The sequence below is a fragment of the Labeo rohita genome, chromosome 2, assembly GCF_022985175.1.
Source record: "Labeo rohita strain BAU-BD-2019 chromosome 2, IGBB_LRoh.1.0, whole genome shotgun sequence".
In the NCBI taxonomy this organism is placed as follows: domain Eukaryota; kingdom Metazoa; phylum Chordata; class Actinopteri; order Cypriniformes; family Cyprinidae; genus Labeo; species Labeo rohita.
The window spans coordinates 20958014-20985222 of NC_066870.1; the positions used below are offsets into that span (position 1 = coordinate 20958014).

Consider the following 27209-nt stretch of genomic DNA (forward strand, 5'->3'; position numbering starts at 1 on the left):
TTTTGTGTCATCTCAGTAAATCTTGGCAGTTTGTCCTGTTCTGTACAGTGCTAAATCTACTAGGTTTCATTGATATTATGAATTAAAATCCAGTTTTTTAAGTGTAAACAAAATCTTTCGTAAAATGTCAAACATTCTAATGAAAATTTGATGACTTAACTTATTTTACAAATTATTTATTACAAAGTGTAAACATCCAGCAACTCCAGGCTACATTGAATAATTCCAGAATTTATTTCTCAACATATACATACCAGAACAGCATTCATTCACTTTGAGGTTTACCACAGATTACATGTCTATGTATTTCATAGTTATGTACAAGTCTACTTAAGAGACTGTTTAAGAGGAGGTCCAGTACAGTCAAATGATTTTACCTTGCTGATGAATGTATCCCTTTGCACTAGCCCATGAATGTGGGGAAAAGAAGACAATTAAACATGTTTGTAGTGTTACAGTGTAGTTTTCATTAGTTTCAGTAGTGCTCGGCCTTGTCCTAATCATCCTTATCTTTAGCACCGTGTTTCAGGATGCGTGTGAATTCTACGTAGTTGAAGTTTCCTTTCTTGTCAATAGGGGCCTCTCTAAATAGCTCGTCTACTTCTTCATCTGTGAACCTGTCTCCCATAGTGGTCAAGAGCTCCCTCAGGTAGTCCTCCTGAATAAAACCTAGGACAAATGAGGCAAACTGGTTATCAACATTGAAAATAACTTAAATGTTACTCTAATGTTCCTCTAATTTTGGTAATTCAGACAAATTAACTGTGTGTGTTTAAGAAGTTCACTTCCAGAATGAAAATTTCCTGATAATTTACTCGCCCCCATGTCAAAGATGTTCATGTCTTTCTTTCTTCAGTCACAAGGAAATTAAGGTTTTTGAGGAAAACGTTCCAGGAAATTTCTCCAAATAGTGGACTTAGGTAATGCGTGAAGTGGAGCTAGTGCAAGATGAGCATTTGTGGTTAAAAAGTATATAAATTTGTATTTTTCTTAGAAAACGGCCAAAAGTTTTGTTAGATAAGACTATTATTCCTCAGCTGGGATCGTGTAGAGCTCTTTGAAGCTGCATTTAAAGCGCAATTTGGACCTTCAACCCATTGGGCACCACTGAAATCCATGCTAGAATGTTTTCCTCAAAAACCTTAATTTCTTTTTCAAATGAAGTAAGAAAGACATAAACATCTTGGATGACATGGGGGTGAATAAATTGTCAGGAATTTTTCATTCTAAAAAAGTGAACTTCTTTAATTGCTATTTTATTTCAGTGGTCTGATCATACTTACCCGTTCCCTCTTCATCAAAACAAGCAAATGCGTTTTTGATAACATCCTCAGGATCTGTGCCATTAAGTTTCTCTCCAAACATTGTGAGGAACATGGTGAAGTTAATGGGACCAGGGGCTTCATTCATCATCGCTTCGAGGTATTCATCTGTGGGGTTCTTACCTGCCAATGAAATGATCTGTCAGTCAAAAGCAGTTTGTATTTAAAAGCAGTTCGCTTTTAAACAGATCCTTCACCTATAAATGGAAATTCTGTTATCAATTACTCACCCATCAAGTTGTTCTAAACCTGTATGAGTTTCTTATGTTGAGCACAAAAGAAAAATACTGGTTACCAAACAGTTGACAGTTGCCACTGACATCCACAGCATGGTATTAAAATACAAGTAAAGTCAATAGGGACCCAATCTTTCAAAACATCTTCCCTTTGTGTTCAGCAGAAAAAAGAAACTCATACAGGTTTGGATCAAGTGGGGGTGAGTAAATGACAACAGGATTTTCTTTTTTCAGTAGAACTGCCCGTTTCAGTTTTTGACATTTAAAATATGATTTCAAAATATTTCATTTCAATCCTTAAAGCAGCTAAAAAAAACTTTCTAAATGACTTGCAATATATTGATTTTCTAAAGATAAAGTTTGTTGATTTTTCCAGAATTCTATAAATACTATTAGAATATTATCATATAATTCGTTTTATTTAGAGCTTAGTTTATGCTAATGTTTTAATAGTATTTATGTAAAAAAAAAAAAAAAAAAAAGTATTGTAAAGTGATGACATTTAGAGGGAAAAAGGACAGAAGATTACACCTTTCAGGTTTGCCAACTCTACCTATTGTTCTTACCTAACGAGGCCAACATGTCATGCAGATCCTCCTTATCAATGAAGCCGTCACGGTTTTGATCAATCATGTTAAAGGCTTCTTTGAATTCCTGGATCTGGGACTGGTCGAACATGGCAAACACGTTTGACGTGGCCCGCTGGGGGCGCTTTTTGGTGGTTTTTCCCTTAGCCCTTTTGCTAGACATTTTGACAGTTCTGTGATATTAAAACTGAAATAAAACAGACATATTGCTTGTTAGGCTTAGACATTAGTGAAACACATTCAGTCAAGATTATACAAATACATGAGCTATTAATAACGAAAACTCATTCAGCAACAATGTCACTGTCAGCCACAATGCCTTTTGCTTAATTGTAAACAAATTACTTTTAAGACAAACAGATTGTCGTGTATATAAGACTGTAGTTATGAGTTTGTTTAGCTAACTGCGTTAACATTAGCTGAACAGCTCACTAGCTAACTATGTCAACAACTGAGTACTTCAGTTCTTTACAGCTGACGTTATGTTTATTTTGATAACGTTATAGTATTTCAGTTCCTTCGTCCGCATACAAACATAGCGTCTTTGTAAGAGAACTAATGGTCAATAATAAAGCTAGTTGTGTTGACGCGAAGCAGATAACACATAATTACAAATAAGCTAGCTAGCAACGGAGCTGGCTGGCTTGACTTCAGTAGTCTAATAAAAATTCTGAAACTATAAGGTCAGATAAAACGCATAAAAATATCTCCAACTAAATCTGAGATACTAACGCCGTAAATTTATTAAAATTTTAACATACATACCTATCCCCGTAAAAAAAAAAAGTCAGGACACCTAAACAACGGCTGCCACGCTGGTCACTCTGATGCCCCACAGCACCCCTCTGTAGATTAGTGCAATGGGAAAGTCCCGTCGACAGATCATTACATCACCGACTGGAATAGCCCATGTGTTATCCTGCAGGGGGAGGTTCAAATGAACAAATAGGAAGAATGCCAAAATGACTGCTAATATGAGTCAGTGAGAATATTGCAGTAAGGTAACGGGTGTGATTATTGTGTATTATGGTTTCTGTATATTACTTATAGTTTAATTATACTTTAATCAAGTTAATTTAGTTAAATTATAATTTAAGCTGGTCATTAAAATAATGTATTTTTAGTATTACACGAAGCTAATTTGAACATATAGATAGTTTAATATAAAAAAAATAGTTTAATATTAATATAATACTTATTTTAATAGGACAAGAGATGAATCTTCGAACATTCAAGTACAAAACACTGAAAGGGACAGTGAACAGTTTATTAACAATAATTAATATCATTTGTATTTATCAGTGTAGCTGTTATAAATGATACAACAGTTAGTTTCTTTAATTTTAACGTACTCTGTGAGTTGCACTTTTGGAACTTTGATTTGCCGCGATATGACAGTAGTTAGATAACTACCAACTGTGGTACAAACGCAAATGAACATATTGTTTAATCCAATGTTTAAAATAAAAACAATATTACACTCAGTCACTTCTAGTTAATGTACTTGCGGCACAAGGCCTATAACAGCAGTCTTATGATATTCCTAAAATATTTGTTGCGTTGTTTTTGTTGTCTGATTGCGTTTATAAATTGAATTACGCGCGTTGCCAAAGTTCACATGTTGAAACTGCCTGCCCCCTAGTCAGGGTCTATATTTAACAGACCTAGTGGCCATACAAGGTCGTGGCTGGACGCTGCAATCTGCAGAGTGGCAGAATTATTTTTGTTCAGTGAAGTCCCGTCTTGTCGGCTGCCCCATACCCGCCGCTGTGCCTGGATTTTCACTGCCATCTCATTTTTTTGGAGTTTGCCTCTTCTTCTTTTTGCAAAAGCAACTTTGACTTGGTAAGTGTTTTTGTATTTCTAATCGAGGCTAGCCCTGGCCCAAATAAAGGAAGTAATGTTTTACTCATCCAGTTGTCTGTGACATCTTAGTCTAAATGTATGAATTAGTTACCATCACAACAGACTAAACTAGTTCCTTGTATAATTGTATGGTGTCTAATATTATACTTTAAATACTAGGAAAAGTTTTGTAAAACCATGTGGCCTATTTAATGTTAGCTGTTGTGATATTACGTCATTTTAATTAATTGTGTCCTTCTAAAATGAGCAAGAATGTGTCTGTTACTATTTTGGAACAGTAAAGAAAGATACATAGACAAATGTCTTATATATGTGTGTTAGCTCATATAGTGCTTCTAAAAAATAACTGAAAGCCAAATAGTGCAATTTACACTGCAATTTAAAAAATGCATAAAAAGTATGTATTTAGGCCTGCAGCTTTTGACTGGGACAGCAACATCAATGTACCTTATTTACTAAAGTTTTAGAGTAGTACCTTAAGGGTAGCTACATACTTGACTTAGGGATGTCCCTTTAAGGTTGCTGCCCCTGTGACAAGCTGCTATCCCCCCCTTTTTTCTAAAAGTGCATATTCATGATTAAAATAGTAAGTGTTTGGAGTCAGGTGTTGTTTTTTGTGCATTTCACTATTAACATTCACTGGAAATTGTACTTGAGACTGCAAGCGGAGAGAGAAAGGGTTCCTTGGGCCGATCTAAAAGCACCTCAGGATGTCACAATCCTTAAAACTACAAAAGGAACAGCAGCAACGGGACCTTGAGACGCACTTTGAGAGCAGCTATCACCAAGGCTCCCTGTCATCTGTTAGCCGCCAGTCTTATGCTGCTTATGTGAGCAGCAGCAGCAGCAGCCATGGGTAAGAGGACATAGGGGACATTGTCCCTGTGCTCATGCTGCCCTGAAGAATGGCCCCCTATAGAGCAACCCCCTCACAAGCGCTGCTTTTTAGATACCAGTGCCTTTATAACACATTCCATGCTGTTTACTTGAAAATGTGTGCATCATAATAAGTACGTCCACCATAACCCTTTCATTATAACCTTATGATGTTTGTTTGCTTTAACAGATCAGCAGAGTACCTCTAAAAATGTTACAAAGAACGCTAATGCATTTTCTTTCATTATCTGTTATCAGTTTCAGTTTGTGATGACCACAAATTACATCAGAGCTTATTGCAATGACAAGAAATAACTATGACCAATGACAACATGGATTTTAATATCAAGTCATCTACATGGCATGTGCAAAGATAGTATTTTCAGCTATTATAGTTGGACATTTTTGAGTAAATAAACATTGGTGGTGTATGCAGATGCTTCAGTGTGCAACAATTTAACAAGCAAAAATCTGTCATATGCTCTGTAGACAAATAGATTTTTAATGATAATGTATAAATCGTTTAGACAATTATATATGCTTTGTAAAAGCCTTAAGTCAGTATCCTTTAAAGGGATAGTTCACCCAAAAATTCAAATTCTGTCATTAATTACTCACCTTTATCTCGTACCAAACCTTTTTAGACCTTCGTTTATCTTCAGAACACAAATTAAGGTGTTTTTGATTAAATCTCTCGCAAATGTGACACAGAAGAGAAGAAACTGAGAAATTATCATAGCTTTATAAAATTGCGGTTGAACCACTGATGTCACATGGATTTTTCCACCTTGAATGTGTCAGCTGTCTATGCAGGGTCAGAAAGCTTTTGAATCTCATCAAAAATATCTTAATTTGTGTTTGAACATGAACAAAGGTTATACGTGTTTGGAATGTAAATAAAGATAGAATTTTAATTTTTGGATGAACTGTCATTAAGTTTAGTTATTAAAGTGTTTCAATTCTTGTTGAATGACTTTACTTCAGCATCACTTCACCAATCAGAGAAGTTACTGTTGCCATGGGAATGAATATTGGTTCTAAAGTGCGTAGTAGTGACCGCCCACTCCTGTGACACAATGCAGTTTTTCAATGCAGATCTCTAAACTGCTTATATATAAATGTATCTGATTATACAAACAGTTGCGCTCTCACACTCACTTCACTGGTTGAGCAAATATTGCTGTGTCTGACTGATTCTCTCATTATTTACACTATTGTTAGTTTGTAATGTTGTGATTCATCTCGTAGCTGCTAAACTTTTTATAGAATTTTGTTTTTGAAATCCTTACAGAGAACATGCATAGAAAACATACTGCCGTATGAGTATGCAGTGGCTGTTTTGCTTTCTTGATGGCCATATGCATTGAAAATATGTTTATAAATATTTAGGTCAGAGTCTTTTGTTATAGAGGAGCATATGTGCTGTTGAGGACTGCATGGTGCCATGACCCTGTGGGTAGAAGAATTTGAGCTGCTGAGGGAGTGAGCCAAAGTTATTAATGGTCTTAAGGATTATTTATAGTCACTGAAACTTGAAATCACAGTAGTTGAGCTGGACTGTAACTGTACATAAACTGTACAACACTTTTGAGATAGCTTAATGGGATAATTAATCTCTTTGTTTAGTATACTCATCCTTCTTTTGTTACAAGCCTGTATGATTTTCATTCTCTTGTGGGGCATAAAAGAAAATATTCTGAGAAATACCTGACTGTTTTTGTCAGTAGGCTCCAGTGTTGTTTGGTTCCCAACCGTCTTCATAATAATTATCTTCTTTTGTGTTCAACAGTAAAAAGAAAGTCATACAGGCTTGTTATGACATAAAGCTAAATGAAACAATTTTCATTTTTGAGTGAGCATTCTTTTAAAGTCCCCCTGTAGTCAAAATTTTTATCCCTCAAAACTGATCTTTGATCATCAAAATGACATATTTAAATGTTGTTTCTTGTGAAAATGATTTTCTCAGCCTTAAAACAGATTTAAATGTAACTCTATCCCCCTTGCCTCATTTACTATACGCGGATCTATGAATATGTAAATTAGCCCCGCCCCCACGCGGTCACACCAGCCAAAGCCCTCTGATCCAGAAACTGTAATAATACAGTGGATACTGTAACTTTTGTTAGAGTTACTGACTTGATGTTGTGCCCTCAAAATGCCTTGAAGGCTCGAATGCAGCCTAGTTTGTGATTTCAGTTCGCGCCCGCGAGCATAAGCGAGTGAAGTGCAGACGGCAATGCCGGAGAGGTACGTCTGACTCCGGGCTACTTTTACTAGTTGTGACAATCTATTAGTGTTTCTGATGGGTGTTGTTTGTACAGAAAGTGTTCCTGACCGCAATTCTTAATGTATTTAGAGAAGACGTATTATGCCCCTTCTCTCAGTCTCAGGTGTCCCCAGAAAGTGTCTGTGAAGTTTCAGCTCATAATACCCCACAGATCATTTATTATATAATTTTGAAAACGCCTATTTTGAAGCAGAAACACACTGTTTTCGTGCATGGCTCTTTAAATGCAAATGCCCCCTTTTCCAGAATAGAGCTGTGCCTTTGCAGCTCATACTTCAGATACTCTGCCAAAAAACATCAACCTCATTTAAACAAGTTTGTTTAAACTTCTGATATATGGTTTTCTGATCGCACACATCTGAAGCATGTGCACAGAAAGTGATTGTCACAGGGCATTTGAGTACTAAACTAAGTTCTCTTTCATGCCTTATTGCGCTTAAACTGTCAAATACACACAAGTTTATGTTAAAAACACACAGGAGTTAGACAAACAGTTGGTTATGTCTGTGAAGGTAAACAGCTGGGAAAAAATGGCATGTTTATATTAGGTCTGTGTGGCGGCAGTGTAATATACAGTATAAATCAATAAATCTACTGCTCTCTTGTCTTCTCTATGGCTGGGACTCTAAATAGTGTTCTGTGTGGAATAGTGGAGCTCTAATACTGTTAGCATGCTTTGCTTGAACTTTTGCCATGGCGTTAGAACTGGTTCACTATTGTCGCTTGTGAAAACAAAATGCTGGCACGTGGTTGGAAACGTGTAGGTTAAGGAACAGTACTATTATAATAGGATCCCCTTCCTACGTCACAGGAGGAGCAAAATGTGAACGGCTCTTTAAATGCTCGCAGAAGTTAAAGTTAGTGGGTTGTCCTTTTTCACATTTTCTGGGTTGGTAGATGCATTGGGGAGCTGATTATAGCACTTGAACATGGAAAAAGTTAGATTTTCATGGTATGTCACCTTTAAATATTTCTGTCTGTTATAATCTTCCCATTTATCCTTGTAGTGTTTAGCCTATTGTTGTTGAAGAGAACTATTTGCAAAATATGTCCATTGTATTACTTATGAAACAATCCACAGATGGATTGGAAGCTGCTGTAATCCTAAAATATTCTGCAACAATGTAAGAGATAAAAGGATCAGCCTGTCAAATAGCAGACAAAGCTCTATGTTTTGTCTATAAATCAGTCCAAAGCCCATAATGCCGGTGGCAGTTGTGAGTGAGTGTCAGGATCATATGCATACTAAATGGTTTATCTCCAGCTAACGTGACATTTCATGTAATGTTTGTTTCTAGCTGGTCATGATCTTCTCGCGATCGCAATTAACAAAATGTGCATTAAAAGAGAAAAAATATGTAATTTAGTAATACCATTTTTTGATGTGCTAATGAGGAACATTGTAAAATGGATGATGTGCGCATACACAGTAACAAAATCCTGGAGTAGTGTATATTGATTTAATTGCTTTTTCTAAAGTGCTGCTTATTTCAGGCTTTTTAATTTATTTTTTAATAAATGCTTAATATAGTGGATGTCTCTGCTAATATTTACTTTCCACTAACACACTAAGATTGACTTTCAAGTGGCTCTGTTCCATCCTATTCCATTAACCCTGCTGAAATATTGAACATTTTGTTCCATTAGCGTTAGGAAGATTTATCATAAAAAATAAATGCAGCTGACATTTTTTGATGGAATAATGGAATAAAGTATTTTCAGCCGTATACAAAATCTTTGATTTATCTTTGCCGTAGAATCCAACTGTTTGTTTATTGGTTTTGTTGATGTTGTTTAGGCACAAGATTTCAAAGAAGGAAAAGAAACTGAGCGCTCTTTCTAAAAAAGAAAAGCGCTCTTACCTGGCGGTGGACAAAGAAGACGAGGTCATTGGATACGTTGTGCCAGTCTTCAGAAGCAGGTGATTGCATAGTTCACTCAGGAGGTCTGTAACAATGACATGGAGTTTTACATTTGGTAATAACAGTTGATGTGGAATGTCTGTGAATTTCTCTTGATAAAAGATGTTAAGGAGCCAATTAATTTGGCAAACTGAAGACATGTCTTTTTTTTTTTTTTTTTTTTTTTTTAAAATGAAACCATTTATTTACATGCCTAAATCTGACCAGTCAAATCACATTTTTTGCAGTTCATTTGCTTTACACTGAAAACAGTGTAATTTTAGTGTAATTGAGATTTGAGACTTTTTGTAGTTTCAGTTGACTATATTTAACCTGACTGAAAATTGTGTCATCATCTATGCTAAGTCTACGAAACTCATTAGACCTTTTTTAAGTAAGGAGTTGATCCCAGGTCCCTTTGCTGGCTAATTAAAAACTATATGTCTAGACTAACACGGATCTCACATGTCAAACAGTCTTAGTTAATATTGGGTTAGTCTGCTCATTAACTTGATTCTCTCGATTAGTCGTTTGGCTACCCAGGATCTGATGGAGACTCAGGAGGAGGTGAAGGAGGAGGGTGTGGGGTATGTCGTCATGAGGAACCTGTTCTCCAGGGAGACCGACTTCAAGATGAGAACTGTGAAGAAGTCCAGAGAGACCAGTTTGAGAGAGTCTGCTGAACGCATGGACCTGAGCAGGAAGGTTTGACCTAAAATGTTAAACAAGATGTCTACATGTGACTTTGGACCACAAAACCAGTCTTATGTTGCACGTGTATATTTGTAGCAATAGCCAAAAATACATCTGATGGGTCAAATTTATCGATTTTTCTTTTATGCCAAAAATCATTAGGATATTAAGTAAAGATCATGTTCCATAAAGATATTTTGTAAATTTCCTACTGTAAATATCATATCAAAATGTAATTTTTGATTAGTAATATGCATTGCTATGAACTTCATTTGGATAAGTTTAAAGGCGATTTTCTCAATATTTAAATTTTTTTGCACCCTCAGATTCCAGATTTTCAAATAGTTATATCTCAGCCAAAAATTGTCCTTTCCTAACAAACCAGAAAGCATCAACAGAAAGGTTATTTATTCAGATTATCAGATAATGTATAAATCTCAATTTTGAAAAATTTACACTTATGACTGGTTTTGTGGTCCAGAGTCACATAAGTTAAAGGGGTCATCGGATGCAATTTGATATGATTCTTTAGGGTCTTAATGAAAAGTCTATAATATACTTTGGTTAAAAATTCTCAATGGTAGTGTAAAACAACACCCTTTTTACCTTGTCAAAATCAGCTCTGCAAAAATCATCACATTCTGGTCGAGGCTGCTTTAAATGCAAATGAGCTCTGCTCGCCCCGCCCCTCTCTTCTCTCTGTGGAGTGTCGAGCCTGTTTACTTTAGCCGCGTTTAGCCGCTAAACTTGCTAACTAGCACATTATTAGGAAAGCTAATCGCAAAGATTCATAAAAAACCCTTATACTCACTTCTGCTGTAAGTGAAGCTGGATCACAAATGATTCGTGCGAACATAGACACATTTATGTAGATCGGGAGGCGCAATCCCTTTACAAACAAACGTAATCCACTGCATCTTCAGCAGCTCAGATGTCGGGAGTAAATGACGACCACTACGTTTATTATTGCATCCAGCAACACAACACCTCAATCGCTCAATTCTTGTCTAACTTACATCCCTGCTCCGGCAACAAAACCTGGAGGTTGGACTGTTACAACTGATCTGAGGTAAGACGCTCATGTCAATCAACTATCGTGGGAGCGGCCTCTGTGGTTGTGATGCAACAACAACAGGCATCTGAGAACGGCTCGATTTGAAAAAGGGGATATTATTTTTACAGATTAATTAAAAACCACTGCATGGATTTTTATCATTATAGGGTAGATTTGTACATACACTGCCAACACACATTAATGTTCAAACAGCGTGTAAAAGTGAACTTAGCATCCGATGACCCCTTTAAAAAAAGTTTTGTATGTCAAAACAAAACTGTATCTTGAGGCTTATTGTAACAGAATTTATTCAAACTGATTTTTCTGATAGATCTATTCCAAAAGTGTCAGTATTTGTATGATTGTTTTATCTTAGGGCACTAATTAGGTTTTTTTTCCACACAAGATGCATGAGAAAGAACAATTCCAAAAGAAGATGAACCCAGACAGTTTGACTCACCCCCCAGAGTTCATCGTGAAACCACGTGGCCAGACTGTGTGGGAGGGGAAGAGTGTGACACTGCACTGCACGGTGGCTGGATGGCCAAAACCCCGTGTGGCCTGGTCAGAAACACTTCAGTTTCAGCAGTACTGGCAGAGCTGGGTAGTAACTGATAACATGTAATCTGGATTACATAATCAGATTACAAAAATTCAAGTATTTATAATTAGATTACATTACATTTTACAATACTCATAATCAGATTAAAGTTACTTTTTTATGATATGTTAAACATGATATGTTTAATGGTAAAAGTAATTTAAAAGTAGTCGGAATACATTACCTAAAATGAGTAATCAAGATTACCTTACTAACTGCAGTTTTTATCATGTAATCTATAATCAGTAATGGACTAAAATTTGCAAGTAATCTACCCAGCTCTGAGTACCTGATAGATATAATCATTAAACCTTAAAGTTTAATTTAACTCTGTTCTGTTTCCCTTCATCCAACTGTGCTTTTCAGGTACAAAAACAACGTGTTAATCGATGCTAAGGCTCACCCTGAGAAATACTTCACAGAGAGCCAATACAACATGCATTCTCTGGAAATCAAGAAGTAAAGAAAGTTTTTATTCACTTAATAATGTTTGTAAAAGGTTGTTTGTGATTCTTTCACAGTTATATTGCGCTAAATGTTATCTGCATCTGGGATGATTTCATTTATTAGTAATATCAGAAGCATGCAAAAGAAAAACATTAAGAGCATGACTGTTGTTTATTTGATTAATATATAATTATATTATATTGAAATTACATTAAAATGATTCTTGTGCGTTGCAGTTGTAATTTTAGCGATACTGCCGAGTATCGAATCTCTGCACTTAACGTGAAGGGAGAAAGCTCTGCGTTTGCCCCTGTCATTATTAAAAGTGAGTATTTCAGTTTTCTAAAATGGATTTCAAATCTTAAATCATTTTTAAATAGTGTTTTACATGTGCTCAAAATTATAGTTGTGTATTGATGCCTCAGATCTGCCAAAAGCAAATCAGGAAGATTGGATCTGCAGCAGTTATAACATGCATGGTGTTATGTGGGAGTGTTCTAATGGTCAAACAATGTTGTATTTTATTAACCTGAATTATTAAAAAAATGATGTATATTTATAGTTAATGAAGGACATAATTAAGGGTTCATCTGCAGCTCACCTGTAATTTGTACTCGTTTTGTCTCCATTATTCTACTGAATGTAGAAACTGTGCTTATACTTGTGTGTAACTCACTCTGCTCTGGTTTATAGCTGCTGCCTCTTTACATTCTATTTTAAGGCACGTACTGCACCTCCGTTTGCCCTGTGTTATTCTAGTGCATCTATCCACTGCCTCCGCACAGGCTAATGCTATTAGACACCTTGACTGCGTCTTTATTGTTTAGTATTGTGTAGTGTATCAATCATGTACACCAAGGCCAACTGTAATATTTAAAGATTATTCCGTTTCGTTAACATTACTAACTTTAAAAGCACTAAAAATGTATTCGCATTTCATTCTAAAGGATTCAAAGAAGGAGAAGAGGTGACTGAAAGGCCCCGTAAGTTTCCTATACCATATAATTCTCTTTTTTGCTTACATCTGTACTCTTATAAAGCACATAAGTGTTTATGAAATGTTTGCAATGCTAATTTTCTTCCAGTTTCTTCATTTGAATGTGTATAATAGAAAATATTTGACCTTTAAGCTGTTTCTATTCATATTCCGCTCAGATGGTTTCAGCCCTGAATACGGTGTGACCTTCAACACTACCATCATTGACAAGTTTGACGTTTCTTTTGGCCGTGAGGGAGAGACCATGAGCTTGGGCTGTACAGTCATTGTCTACCCCACTGTGAAGCGCTACCAACCAGAGATAGTGTGGTACAGAAATGGTAGGTATGAGCACTAAGTGCACCATGCACTTATTGTGCATTTTAAAAAGCTACTTGCAAATGTATTGAAGCATAAGTCACCATCTCTTAACCGTTGTCCTCCTCTGTGCTTGTTATATGCAGTAGCTATTAATTAAAGTGCAGTTTACAGTCTATAATGATCCCTTTTCTTTATCAGGTGTCGCCTTGTCACCTTCTAAGTGGGTGCATATGCACTGGAGTGGTGAGCGAGCCACTTTGACTCTTGTGCATCTGAATAAAGAAGATGAGGGTCTCTATACTCTGCGTGTCAACACCAAGTCAGGCTTCGACACCCACTCTGCTTATGTGTTTGTCAGAGGTGAGTGCTGTGACTGTATGCTTGTGTCAAGTAGTCTTAAGTTGAAAGGCAATGCTTCATTGTACTCGCACAAGCTGTATGCACTGTATCTTTAAGAGTTAACACATGTATTAGGTTTCTCTCTGGGAATGCTGTTTCTATCTTTGGTTGACGGCATTAAAGGCAGCCAGTGTGAAGTACAAGTTAGACTATCGTTAAAAAGTTTGGGGTCTGTAACTTTTTTTTTAAAGAAATTAATACATTTATTTAACAAGAACGCATTACACTGATTAAAAGTGACATTAAAGACATTTAATATTATGTCTGTTTACTGTTTTTGTACTTTATATGTGACCCTGGACCATAAAATAAGTCTTAAGTAACACGGGTATATTTGTAGCAATAGCCAAAATACATTGTATGGGTCAAAATTATCGATTTTTTAATTTTTTTATGCCACAAATCATTTGGATATTAAGTAAAGATCATGTTTCATGAAGATATTTCAAAATTTACTACCATAAATATATCAAAACTTAATTTTTTATTAGTAATATGCATTGCTAAGAACTTCATTTGGACAACTTTGAAGGCGATTTTCTCAATAGTTTATTTTTTAGCACCCTTAGATTCCAGATTTTCAAATATTGTCCTATCTTAACAAACCATACATCAATGGAAAGCTTATTTATTCAGCTTTCAGATGATATATAAATCTCAATAAAAAAACCCTTTATGACTGGTTTTGTGGTCCAGGGTCACATATCAAAAAATCCTGAAAAAAGTATCATGGTTTCCACAAATGTTTGAGAACAATTGTTTTAAGATTTCATAATAATAACAATAATAATAATAATAATAATAAATGTTTCTTGAGAAACAAATCAGCATTTTAGAATAATTTCTCATGGATCACGTGACATGTGAAGCCTGAAGAAATGACTACTGAAAAGTCAGCTTTGCTATTGCAGTAATAAATTACTTTTTAAAATAAACCAAATTGGAAATAATATATACTTATATTTAATGATATTTGACAATATTATTGTTTTACTGTATTTTTGATCAAATAAATGCAATAGATGAGAGTAAGAGACTTCTTTTTAAAACATTAAACATTTTACTGACCCCAGAGTCTAAAATTTCATAGTGTACTTTTTTTAATAATACCTAAAATCAGAAATAAAATATGAATTGTTTTATTCATTTATAAATGAAATTGGTAACACTTTACAATAAGGTTCATTACTTTAGTTAACATGAACTAAGAATGAACAATACTTCTGCAGCATTTATTAATCTTCTTTATTGTACATTTACTAATGGATTATTAAAATCAAAAGTTGTGCTAGTTAACATTAGTTAATGCACTGTGAATTAACATGAACTAACAATAAACAATTGTATTTTCATTAACATTAACAAAGATGAATAAATGCTGTAATGTATTGCTCATTGTTCATTCATGTTAGTTAATACATTAACGTATAATACATTAAAGTGTTACCATAAAAGCAAATCTTATACATTTGATTTGATTTTAAGCTTGTTGTTGGCTCATAATTTTTTAGGAAGTATCTGTTTTTGACGTTATTTTATAAGCCCTTGAGGCTTACTTTTCGCATGATGTGATCATGAAAACACTTCCTAACTTAAGAGAGAGCTGTAATTAGCTAGCTGTGTTCACAGAGCGGAGGCGCTGTCATGTATCTTACTTTGCCATAATTAGATGTGACAGCAGGGCGCAAATCAAGCTGATTTGTGTGTATCAGATGCTGATGTGGAGGAGGAGGGGGTTCCTGTTGCTCCACTTGATGTGCGTTGTCATGACGCCAATAAAGACTATGTGGTTGTTACCTGGAAGCAGCCCGCAGTGGAGGGCAGCAGTTCCATCATCGGCTACCTCATTGACAGGTGAGTCATATATCATCAGCAGTGAGATCTTAAAAGTTCACACCAGTGCTTCTCATTTAAATATTTCTTCACAGGTTGGAGGTTGGCACTCATCACTGGGCCCAGTGTAATGACACTCCAGTGAAGTATGCCCGTTTTCCTGTCACTGGGCTTATTGAGGGCCGCTCCTACACCTTTAGGGTGCGAGCTCTCAACAATTCTGGTGTGAGCCGCCCGTCCCGGGCCTCTGACCCTGTAGTTGCCATGGATCCATCAGACCGGGCCCGCCTTAGAGGTGAATTAAGACTGAAGAACAAAGAATTAAAATTGAAGTACAAAGCCAGTCAGTTTTGCTTATGAGAAAAAGTATGTTTTTTTCACAGCTGGGCCCTCGGCTCCATGGACTGGAATGATCAAATTCACTGAGGAAGACCCAACAGGTACTTGATGACAGTCTTTCATAATTTTGTACACTACTGTTCAAAATTTTGAGGTTGGTAAGATTTTTTGTTAATTATGTTTTTTTTTAAAAGAAGTGTCTCAGGAGACTGCATTTATTTGCTAAAACAGTAAAAACAGTAATTTTGTAAAATATTTCCAGTCTTCAGTGTCACATGATCCTTCAGAATAGGGCGGTTTGCTGCTGAAGAAACATTTCTTATTATTATCAATGTTGAAACAGTTGTAACGTTTAATATTTCTGTCGAAACTTTTTCAGAATTCTTAAAAACAGGATTATTTGTTCAAAAGAACAGCATTTCTTTCAAAAATAAATCTTTTGTAACTGTAAATGTCTTGACTGTCACTTTAATGAGTCCTTAAATAAAAGTATTCATTTCTTTTCTTTTTTTTTTTTAAACTTGCTGACCTCAAACGTCTGAACAGTAGTGTGCATTATAAAAGAAATACAAAAAGTTATTTAATTCATCAAGCAAATCTAGGCATTGCAGCATTATAACGTATAAAAATAGATATTCATGTATGGATTTTCTACATTGCATCTAACAGTGTTAAATGTGAGAATTATTATATTTTTAAAGATTAACTTTATGTAAGCATTAGATAACAGCAAAGATAATCAAAATGTAAAAATAGAAGAGAAATACGGGGCCTCATTTATGAAATACGAGCAAAACTGTTCTGACATAATTTTTCGAATTCATGAAAGTGTTCGTATTTTCAAAATGTTAGTTGGCACTAAAGAAATATACACCTGCTCCCTACCACGTGTTAATGGTGCGTAAAACGTTCTGTGTTCTTTTTGGCAAACTGGTGACACTGAATTTTGATGCACTACCATAATAATAATTACAAATTCATTTGCCCTTGCCCTCTTTTGGATGTTTATTTTTTATTTTTTTCGTAGCTGTGTTGATAACTTTAAAATGCAGCGTTCCTCACTGTCACTATTTACCCAACCGTACTTGTACAACGACTGCCTACAACAATGAAGAAGCAAATAATACTGGTTACTGCTTTTTTAAATCAAGTAAAATTCTTTAAAATGAGATACTACTGATACATTGCCGCAGTGGATAGCCTATAGTGTCTCAGCTGGAAAAACGCCAAAGCGTTTTCAAACACCACCATCTGGTCATTTTAAGAAGTGCACCTGACATTTTTTCAACTGGCTAAAAACTCCTTGGTGGACACATTATTGAATATACTATATTGCAATATACTGGAGTCAAACCTGAGAAAATAGACCAGAATATTCCACTTTGTTCCTGGACATGCAATTTCCGTAGCTGTAATTCATAGGCGGGGATTATGCTAATTGTGAATGAGCGTGCACGAGCGCCCTTATTTACGAATGATTGGAATTCATTAACATACACAAGTTTAACTATTAAATCGGACATTTAAGAAGCGTTTGTAAATCCTGAGGAGAATTTTCGGGAAGGTCTGTTTTACACGCAAATTACTCAAAATTTATTTTTATATTGGATTTTAAATTTAGAAGCGTAAATTTAAAATCCAATATAAAAATAAATTTTGAGTAATTTTCTAAGTTTCTAATGACGTCCAATTTGTGAAAATTCCCGCAGCATTATTTCTAGGGATGTAGCTAATGATTCGCTCAGCTCACAGTTTAATACTATTCATGTTATCAACTCACGTTACGATTTTTTCACTTTTTTTTTTTTTTTTAACAAAATGAGATTTAAGAGAAATTTTATTATTAATGACAAAGTGTTCTTTTATTATTGCTTGGACAAAATATTGAACATGTCTTTGTAAAATTTAAATATGTCAAATAACAAAACTAAGTTGAAATTGTAAAACAAATCCAAAATGAAATGCATAAAACCAATAAAAGAAATCTCTTTATATAAACAAAGGCTTTGCCTGTGCTCTTTCAGTTTAAAAGTAGAGACAACCACTGCATTTTAATCGCAAACCAAATGAAGATAATACACAAATGCAGCACGAACAGTTTTTAATCTAAATTAGATTGTATAATTTAGAAAATTGAAGTAGAAACGGAATTTTGAAAATAATTTTTATACTACATAAAACATATGCACAAAACGGACTGCATGAAAATGCAAATTCACTCTTTGACAGCAGGTGGCGCTTATGAAACAGTCGCAATATAGCTTTTTCTCGGTTGCTGCTGTAAACAAAGCAGCGCAGTGATTATGAACACGCTTATGAAAACCTGTCTGAAGACCGTTGCCCTCAGAGACCCATCCTATAAACCCCTGATTGTATCGTGATTCGTTTACCATCTCAACTGATTTGAATCATCATCTCTTTCAGTGGGGGTGGTTCCTGGTTCACCTACTGACCTGGCTGTCACTGAGGCTACTAAGAGTTATGTGGTACTGAGCTGGAAGCCACCTGTCCAGAGAGGACATGAGGGTGTCATGTATTATGTGGAGAAGGTGAGGTAAAATAATGTATTTGATTTTTACCTTGAATTGAGTTTTGCACATTTTTGGATTATCAACTGTTTTCCCAGTGCTTGGTGGGTACAGATACATGGCAGAGGGTGAACACCGGGATGCCAGTGAAATCCCCCCGCTTTGCCCTGTTCGACCTTGCCGAAGGCAAATCCTACAGCTTCCGTGTCCGTAGCTGCAACTCTGCCGGAGTTGGAGAGGCGTCGGAAGAAACTGGGGCGACCACTGTGGGAGACAGATTGGGTGAGTATTAGCACTTGACACAAAAAAAGAAAATGGGTTAGTGACACATGTTCTGAATTGCATGATAGAGAGAATGTGACAGAGACCTTCTGTGACAAGTGCCTCAAAGGGGCCATATTGCACATTTTCTAATCCTACATGGCATGAATTTGGGATGAGACCAACATTATCAGTTCAGGGACGTACCATTCAAAAGTTTGGGGTTAGTAATATTTTATTAATACTTTAATTTAGCAAGAATGAATTAAATTGATCAAAAGTGACAGTAAAGAAGGTTTTATAATGTTAGTATGTTACAATAGATTTCAATTTTAAATAAATGCTGTTATTTTCTGTTCATGAAAGTATCCCAAAAAATGTACCAAGGTTTCTACAAAAATATTAAGCAGCACATCTGTTTTTCAGCATTGATAAGCATAAGAAATGTTTCTTGAGCACCAAATCAACATATTAGAATGATTTCTGTTGGTAGGATATTGTTAACATGATTACCATGTTAAGATGTTTTTAGCATATCACTAACATTAACATGTAACTAGCATGTTTCTGAAATGATTAGCATGTTGCTAGCATGTTTTTCAAGCCTACGTAATTACATTTTAAAACATATTAAAATAGAAAACTGTTTTTTAAATTGTAATATTTCACAATATTAATGTTTTTACTTAAGGTTTGATAATAAAACTGTTGATAATAATAAATGCACCTTTGTGCAGCATGAGAGACTTCTTTCAAAAATATAAATAAGTGTAAAAATATAATACAGTCCCCAAACTCTGAAAGATAGTGTATGTCTGCATAGAGAAATGTTTTATTTCAAAATAACCAAAAAGGTTTTTCATGATAGGCATGGTCCCGTAAATGTAAGTCTGAGTATGGCTTGCCTTGAAATCGGATAAACATCATTCTCTGTCTTTTGTTTTATATATTTATTTTTTCTTGTTTTTAGACTTGCCCTCTGTCCCAGGGCCTGTTATTCCCATCAGAAACACTGACACATCTGTTGTGGTGTGCTGGGGGGCGTCTAAGGAGGTTAAGAATCTGGTGGGCTATTACATCGAGGTCAGCGTCAATGGCAGTGGCGTATGGGCTCCCTGCAACAACAAGCCAGTCAAAGGCACTAGGTATGCCAGTCAAGTGACTTGAGATAGAAAGCTGCTGTAAATATGCATTCCTATTAAAACTAACGACATTTTTCTATTGAACTATAATAAAAAAATGTATATAGATATTTATAGCAAGCTATTATTATGTAACTGCTCATAACTTGTGTTCTGGTGGGCAGGTTTGTGTGCCACGGGCTGAACACTGGGGACAAATGCGTGTTTAGGGTGAAGGCTGTGAACGCTGCAGGATACAGTGGAAGCAGTGCCGAATCTGAGGCCTGCATTGTACGAGCAAGCATTGGTAAATATCTTGTCTTGAATCTTGTTTAGACCAAAGACACCTTATAGAGAGCAGGTATAACTAACAAGTAGCATGGCTTAAAAATTAACATACTTAATCAAGTTTTCATAACAAAACTGATACAATAGTCAGCATATTCATTTTTTTACATTGGAATTTTGGCATATACATTTGAATCTGAGATGCACAAAAAATATATACCTGATCTTTAGCTTTGGTTCAAAGTAAAGGGACCGTTCACTCAAAAACTATTTGTTCCAAACCTGTATTAGTTTGTTTAACTGTTTAGTCACCAACGTTCTTTAAAATATAATATATGTTTTATGTAAAAATATCTTTTATGTTCAATAGAAGAATTGTTTAGAACAACTTGAGGGTGAGTAAATGATGACAGAATTTTCATTTTTGGGTGAACTTTCACTTTAATCTGAGCCATGTGTGTAATGCATTCAGTGCGTATATATTTCATGTTGTAGCTTTTGAAAGTAAACCATTAAAACATTTAATATCTGTGATTCATTCTTTTCATGCCAGCACTGTCCTTGACCAGTATAAAACCATCCTCCAGATTCACTCTATACCTACATTACCATCTCACCTCACCTTCAATACCATCTACTAAAGTCACCATTATACTGTATATAAAGGTTGTGCATACTGCATACCACCAAGCTAAAAACACAAAGCCTGCATGCTGCATGAACATCTTAGTAAAACGAGTCTTGCCTCTGCATGCCCTGTCCTGCTATCAGAACTACTTTAATTCCCTCCGAAACACACAGTTATTACCTGAGTGTATTCTCTGTGACACAAACATCCAGGTACTAAGATTAACAAAGCAGCCATGTGAAAAAGACAATAGGGATATCTCGTTAACTATCCCAGACTGCAAAATGCACATTGATGGAAAATCAGACAGTGTGCCTTGTGCATTGTCATGCAGGTGTGTCTGTGCTGTGTGTCTGTTTGCTGAATAACTACAGGGTGTGTAATGCAAACCATGCATGAGCACGATGGGTGGTAGAACAAGTTGAGCAAAGGTCATCCTTCGTCCTGAGCACAGTGAGTATAGACCTGTTTAGAATGTGACAAATGTGTATATCATTATGTGTCATGAACAGGTGGATGAATCATTGTTACAATTCTTGTCATCTTCTGCTAATAAATGTTCTAAATGACAATATTTTTAATTTTTTTAATTATTTGAAATTTGGAAGAAATGTTATCAGTAGTTTATAGAACAAACACATACCTATAAGTAGTAAATAATTTTGTAGTGGTCTAATGGATAGATCAGTCAAGTTATAGATAGATAGATAGATAGATAGATCGCTTGATGAATAGATGGATGGATGGATGGATGGATGGATGATAGATAGATAGATAGATAGATAGATAGATAGATAGATAGATAGAAAGATCGATGGATAGATAGATGATAGATGGATGGATGGATAATAGATAGATCGATGGATAGATAGATAATAGATGGATGGATGAATAATAGATTGATCGATCAATGGATAGATAGATAGATAGATGGATGGATAGATGGATAGATGGATGGATGGATAATTTATAGATAGATAGATAATTAATAGAATGATGGATGGATAGATGGATAGATAGATGGATAGATAGATAGATGGATGGATGGATAATAGATAGATCGATCGATCGATAGATAGATAGATAGATAGATAAATAGATAGATAGATCGATTGATGGATAGATGGATGGATGGATGGATAATAGATAGATAGATAGATAGATAGAAAGATCGATGGATAGATAGATGATAGATGGATGGATGGATAATAGATAGATCGATGGATAGATAGATGATAGATGGATGGATGGATAATAGATTGATCGATCAATGGATAGATAGATAGATAGATAGATGGATGGATAGATGGATGGATGGATAATTTATAGATAGATAGATAATTAATAGAATGATGGATGGATAGATGGATAGATGGATAGATAGATAGATAGATAGATAGATGATAGATAGATGGATGGATGGATAATAGATCGATCGATCGATAGATAGATAGATAGATAGATAGATGGATAGATAGATGGATGGATGGATAATTTATAGATAGATAGATAATTAATAGAATGATGGATGGATAGATGGATAGATGGATAGATAGATAGATAGATAGATAGATGGATAGATAGATGATAGATAGATGGATGGATGGATAATAGATCGATCGATCGATAGATAGATAGATAGATAGATAGATAGATAGATAGATCGATTGATGGATAGATGGATGGATGGATGGATAATAGATAGATAGATCGATGGATAGATAGATGATAGATGGATGGATGGATAATAGATAGATAGATCGATGGATAGATGATAGATGGATGGATGGATAATAGATTGATCGATCAATGGATAGATAGATAGATAGATGGATGGATGGATAATAGATTGATCGATCAATGGATAGATAGATGGATGGATAGATGGATAGATAGATCGATAGATAGATAGATAGATAGATAGAAAGATCGATGGATAGATAGATAGATAGATAGATAGATAGATAGATGGATGGATAGATGGATAGATAGATCGATAGATAGATAGTTAGATAGATAGATCGATCGATCGATAGATAGATAGATAGATAGATGGATGGATAGATGGATAGATAGATCGATAGATAGATAGATAGATAGAAAGATCGATGGATAGATAGATCGATAGATAGATAGATGATAGATAGATGGATGGATGGATAATAGATAGATCGATCGATAGATAGATAGATAGATAATTAATAGAATGATGGATGGATAGATGGATAGATAGATAGATCGATTGATGGATAGATAGATCGATAGATAGTTAGATCGATTGATGGATAGATCGATAGATAGACAGATAGATCGATCGATGGATAGATGGATGGATGGATAATAGATAGAAAGATCGATAGATAGATAGATGATAGATGGATGGATGGATAATGATAGATGGATGGATAGATAGATAGATAGATAGATCGATGGATAGATAGATGATAGATAGATGGATGGATAATAGATAGATCGATCGATCAATGGATAGATAGATAGATAGATAGATAGATAGATAGATAGAAAGATCGATGGATAGATAGATGATAGATGGATGGATGGATAATAGATAGATCGATCGATCAATGGATGGATAGATAGATAGATAGATAGATAGATAGATGGATGGATGGATAATAGATAGATAGACAGATAGATAATTAATAGAATGATGGATGGATAGATGGATAGATAGATAGATAGATCGATTGATGGATAGATAGATCGATAGATAGATAGTTAGATCGATTGATGGATAGATAGATAGATAGACAGATAGATAATAGAATGATGGATGGATAGATGGATAGATGATGGATGGAAAATAGATAGATCGATAGATAGATAGATAGATGGATAGATAGATAGATAGATAGATAGATACATACATACATAGATCGATAGATACATAGATCAATTGATGGATGGAAAATAGATAGATAGATAGGTAGATAGATAGATAATTTTTGTATTACAATATAAAAAACTGTTTTTCACATTATAGTAGGTTAGTAAGAACAGACCTAATGAAAAAAAAGTCACAGCATGAAAAAAACTTAAGATCTTTTTTTTTTTTTTTTTATGTGGTTAAATTTAACCTAGACCGCATATGATATATTAACAGGTGTTTTTTTGTAACAAGAGCTGCATGCTTACTGACTGTTTGTCTGAACAGCATGAAAATGTAGTGAAGTTATTATTTTGACTCTTCATTGTTCAATCAAATGCAGAATGTTTATTAAGTAACAATTTTGTATTGTAAGAGCATATAACAGTTAAACTTCAGGTCATCTTACAATGAAGATACATAACAGATCTTGTGCTCTTTCAAGAGGAGAATGTGCTGGTTTGAGTAACAGATGTAAAACAGCCAATGTTTAAATGTTTTGGTGTGCTAAACTACGTGTTATCCTTCTGCAGCCGTCCCAAGCCCTCCTGTCGGTGTGACCCTGCAGGAGAGGGTCCGTGACTACATGGTGCTGGGCTGGCAAGCTCCTGCTAAAACTGGTGGGGCAGATGTTAGAGGTTACTACCTGGATTACAGAACAGTGAAGGATGGAGTCGCTAGCAGGTGGCATGAAATTAACCTCAAGGCAGTCACTAGTACATCTTACAAAGTAGGTGATGATATAGTGTTGTATTTATAAAAAATTGTGTGATTTGTAGTTAACATGGTGCTGAAGACTGATCTGAATAACTGTTGTCCCTATTCCTGTCTCTTTGATATAGGTGACTGACCTGAAGGAAAACCTGTTCTACCAGTTCCAGGTGCGTGCAGTCAATCAGGCTGGTATTAGTGAATCCTCCGTACCCACTGTCCCATTGGAGTGCAAGGAATGGACTGTGGCTGTTCCAGGTAAACTACTCAGCTTTTATGTCAGGCATTTAGATTTTCATAGATATACATCCTTGTTTAAATCAGTGTATGGGAGAGATTATAATGGGGAGGAGACAGGCCACTCATAGGAAAATGATCAAGAAGAAATCAAGTAGAAGAAGAAATTCCACAGCTATCCACCTTTTTCTTCCCATAAATGTGGGCGTGGGAATTTTATGGGTGTGGCTTCCGGTCTCATCCAAATCCAGCTATTTTTAGCTGTACAAAACAGCTCGTTTTGCTGCTTGATGTTTCAAATTTGTGTGTCTTACCCTTTTATTTTAAATTATTATTTTAATTATGAGTACATACTGGTTTGCAGTGCAACAGTTTTACCGTCTACTACACGTTATTCTTCTCGTTATTTCCCTGTTGCGGATAATGAACCAGAAGTCTTACCCATAGACTTACTTCAGCGTTGAAGAAACAGGTGGATAGGAGCGTAAATTGCATTTCTGAGTTTGTGTGCTCTAGAACAGTGGTTCTTGACTTTAACTCCAAGGTCCCCTTTTGTTCACACTAATATTCAAGGCCCCATGACTAAAAAAACAGGATTAGGATGAAGAAATAAAAAAGGATTTTTAAGATTTTTTTTTTTCTCAGAATATCTAAAATATTTTAGAGCTTGGCATATGTTCATTATACAAATGACAATGGAGTTTTATTGACATGGCCAGTTTTTAATTTCTATTTATTTATTTATTTTTAATTTTGCCTGCTCTAGAAATCACACTTTTAGGATTGCCTCATAAATCCATGTTCCTCTAAAAAACCTCCCAAAACCTTCAATGTTATCTAAAAAATAAATAAATAAATTGAATTAATTAATTAATTAATGCTTTTTCATATATTTTAAATATTTGTATATTTTTGTGCCTTTAATGGACAGGACAGTAGAGAGATGACAGGAAAGTACTGGGCATAGTGAGGGGAAAGGGATCGGCAAAGGACCTCGAGATGGGATTCGAACTCGGGTCGCCGCATATATGTCGACGCACTAACCACAAGGCTGTTGGCGCCGACTATTTTAAATATTTTTTTAAAAAGTTTTGACTTGTTAAAAATTTGTCAGGTCTTGAGCCCAGCTTGTTAAGTTAATTTTATTGCTGATTTTAAATAAACATATACAAAAAAATGATTGACACGTAAAAATAATTCACATTCTTAGGACTGAAAGAAGCTGTGCTGCCTATTTATTATTTAAGGTGGCCGCCAAACATACCGATTTGTAACTGAAGGGACTTGGGTTCAATTTATTCAACAATGATTACAGTTTTTTTTTTCAATTCAATTACAATAATATGATTGTTGTTTTCTATACGTCATCAAATTAAATCATTTATACTGGAAAAACACATCTGTGTTAAATAATGTTATGAGATTGTTTTAAATATTTTTTTTTAAATACAAATAAGAAATTATAGTGGGAAATGATACGTGATAACGCGCCAGTAGGTGGCGGCAAGTGAGCATCTAATAAGTGAGTCATTGAATCATTCATTCAAACGATTTGTTCAAATGACTGATTCATCAGATATGCAAGGGCTAATGAAAATTTGACTCGACCGATTCATTAAAAACACTGAATCATTCAGCAGTGAATCGGCTGGTTGCTGTGAGATACGGTGTGGTTCTGCTGTGTCTTTCTTTGGAATTATTTTTGCTGCTGAAATATAGCGAATAACAACATGCAATAAATGGTAAAACTGTTGCACTACAAACCAGTGTACTCCTTTTACCTGCGGTGATGTATCACAGGTGCTTCTCTGTGTGCATTTTATTTTTCAACAAACCCAGGTCCTCCTAATGGCCTCCGTGTCCTGGAGGTGCGCAAAGACTCCATGGTCCTTCTGTGGGAGCCACCCACATTCAATGGTCGCAGTCCTGTGACTGGATATTATGTGGACTACAAGGAAGAGAATGGCAGATGGAGATGTGTCCAAGAGAGATCCACAAAAAATACTTACATGAAGGTAATCTATTATAAAAGTGGCTGTTTTAGTTCACAGTATATAGCTCAAGTTCTGTTTTTAGAAAGGAGACGGAACTGTTCCCATGACTTAATTGCAAACCAATTTCCTAGAACTGGCTTTTGTTTTTTAATGTTTTTTTTTTGTATGTGTGTGTTGAAACACTTTTCTTCAAAAGAACGGAAAGAACAAAATGTCAGAGGGCTTTTTACTCATGTTAATTTTCTCTTTTTGATAAAGGTAACTGGTCTCCAAGAGGGTGTTTCCTACAAGCTGCGTGTCCATGCTAAGAATCTGGCAGGTGTAGGTGGACCCTCAAAGTCAACTGATGCAATTTTGGCTGTGACCCGCCCTGGTGAGATTTTATTCAAGGACATGGACACTGCCGTGTTGTAGAGGAAAACATCTGTCACTCACCACCTGCCATCACCATTTCTAATTTTGTCACACGTTGGGTTCTCCTCAGGAACCAATGAGATTGTTGTGGATGTGGACGATGATGGTGTGATCTCTCTGATCTTTGAGTGCGCCGATCTTAAACAGGACTCTCAGTTTGTGTGGTCCAAAAACTACAAGGCCCTCACTGACACTTCTCGTCTCACCATTCAGACTTCTGAGGGCAAGTAAGTTGACTTCGAAACTAATACAGTCATATAGTGTTTGGATACCCAAATAATATAGACTCCTCTGACCTCAAAAATCAAAAGCCAGTAGATTTTATTGAATCTTTAGTCCTGTATTTTTATATTATGTTAAATGACTAAATGTGAGTCATTTGTTATGTATTACTGTTGACAG

The 27209-nt window shown here is 35.4% G+C and overlaps 2 protein-coding genes across 3 annotated transcripts in view; one reads left to right on the plus strand and one right to left on the minus strand.

The window, feature by feature from the left end:
• Positions 1-211: 211 nt before the first annotated feature.
• Positions 212-3031, minus strand: myl12.2 (myosin, light chain 12, genome duplicate 2). The gene is made up of 4 exons (XM_051138900.1): positions 2911-3031; positions 2125-2332; positions 1284-1445; positions 212-669 (listed from the first exon to the last, which is right to left on the minus strand). The coding sequence occupies exons 2-4, from the start codon at positions 2306-2308 to the stop codon at positions 497-499; spliced, it is 519 nt and encodes a 172-aa protein (XP_050994857.1). The 5' UTR covers positions 2309-2332; positions 2911-3031; the 3' UTR covers positions 212-496.
• Positions 3032-3827: 796 nt separating this feature from the next.
• The window catches only part of myom1a (myomesin 1a (skelemin)), a 35857-nt gene continuing 12475 nt past the window's right edge, over positions 3828-27209 (plus strand). For both annotated transcript variants that reach the window (XM_051094925.1, XM_051094930.1), the window contains exons 1-22: positions 3828-3990; positions 4669-4867; positions 8973-9095; positions 9603-9780; positions 11229-11386; positions 11790-11882; positions 12107-12195; positions 12818-12853; positions 13026-13187; positions 13366-13527; positions 15279-15420; positions 15495-15694; positions 15783-15839; positions 18163-18287; positions 18365-18548; positions 19498-19672; positions 19834-19955; positions 23985-24181; positions 24294-24420; positions 26239-26414; positions 26652-26766; positions 26878-27034. In XM_051094925.1, the coding sequence (XP_050950882.1) occupies positions 4722-4867; positions 8973-9095; positions 9603-9780; positions 11229-11386; positions 11790-11882; positions 12107-12195; positions 12818-12853; positions 13026-13187; positions 13366-13527; positions 15279-15420; positions 15495-15694; positions 15783-15839; positions 18163-18287; positions 18365-18548; positions 19498-19672; positions 19834-19955; positions 23985-24181; positions 24294-24420; positions 26239-26414; positions 26652-26766; positions 26878-27034 (2924 nt within the window). In that variant the 5' untranslated portion in view covers positions 3828-3990; positions 4669-4721. The remainder of the gene's footprint in view (positions 3991-4668; positions 4868-8972; positions 9096-9602; positions 9781-11228; positions 11387-11789; positions 11883-12106; positions 12196-12817; positions 12854-13025; positions 13188-13365; positions 13528-15278; positions 15421-15494; positions 15695-15782; positions 15840-18162; positions 18288-18364; positions 18549-19497; positions 19673-19833; positions 19956-23984; positions 24182-24293; positions 24421-26238; positions 26415-26651; positions 26767-26877; positions 27035-27209) is intronic.

Coding starts and splice junctions, on each gene's coding strand:
- myl12.2 (XM_051138900.1), bottom strand. CDS start 2,308: ATGTCTAGCAAAAGGGCTAAGGGAAAAACCACCAAAAAGCGCCCCCAG. Junction 1,446..2,124: donor TGACATGTTGGCCTCGTTAG/GTAAGAACAATA, acceptor TTTCATTGGCAG/GTAAGAACCCCACAGATGAA. Junction 670..1,283: donor TTTTGATGAAGAGGGAACGG/GTAAGTATGATC, acceptor CATTTGTCCTAG/GTTTTATTCAGGAGGACTAC.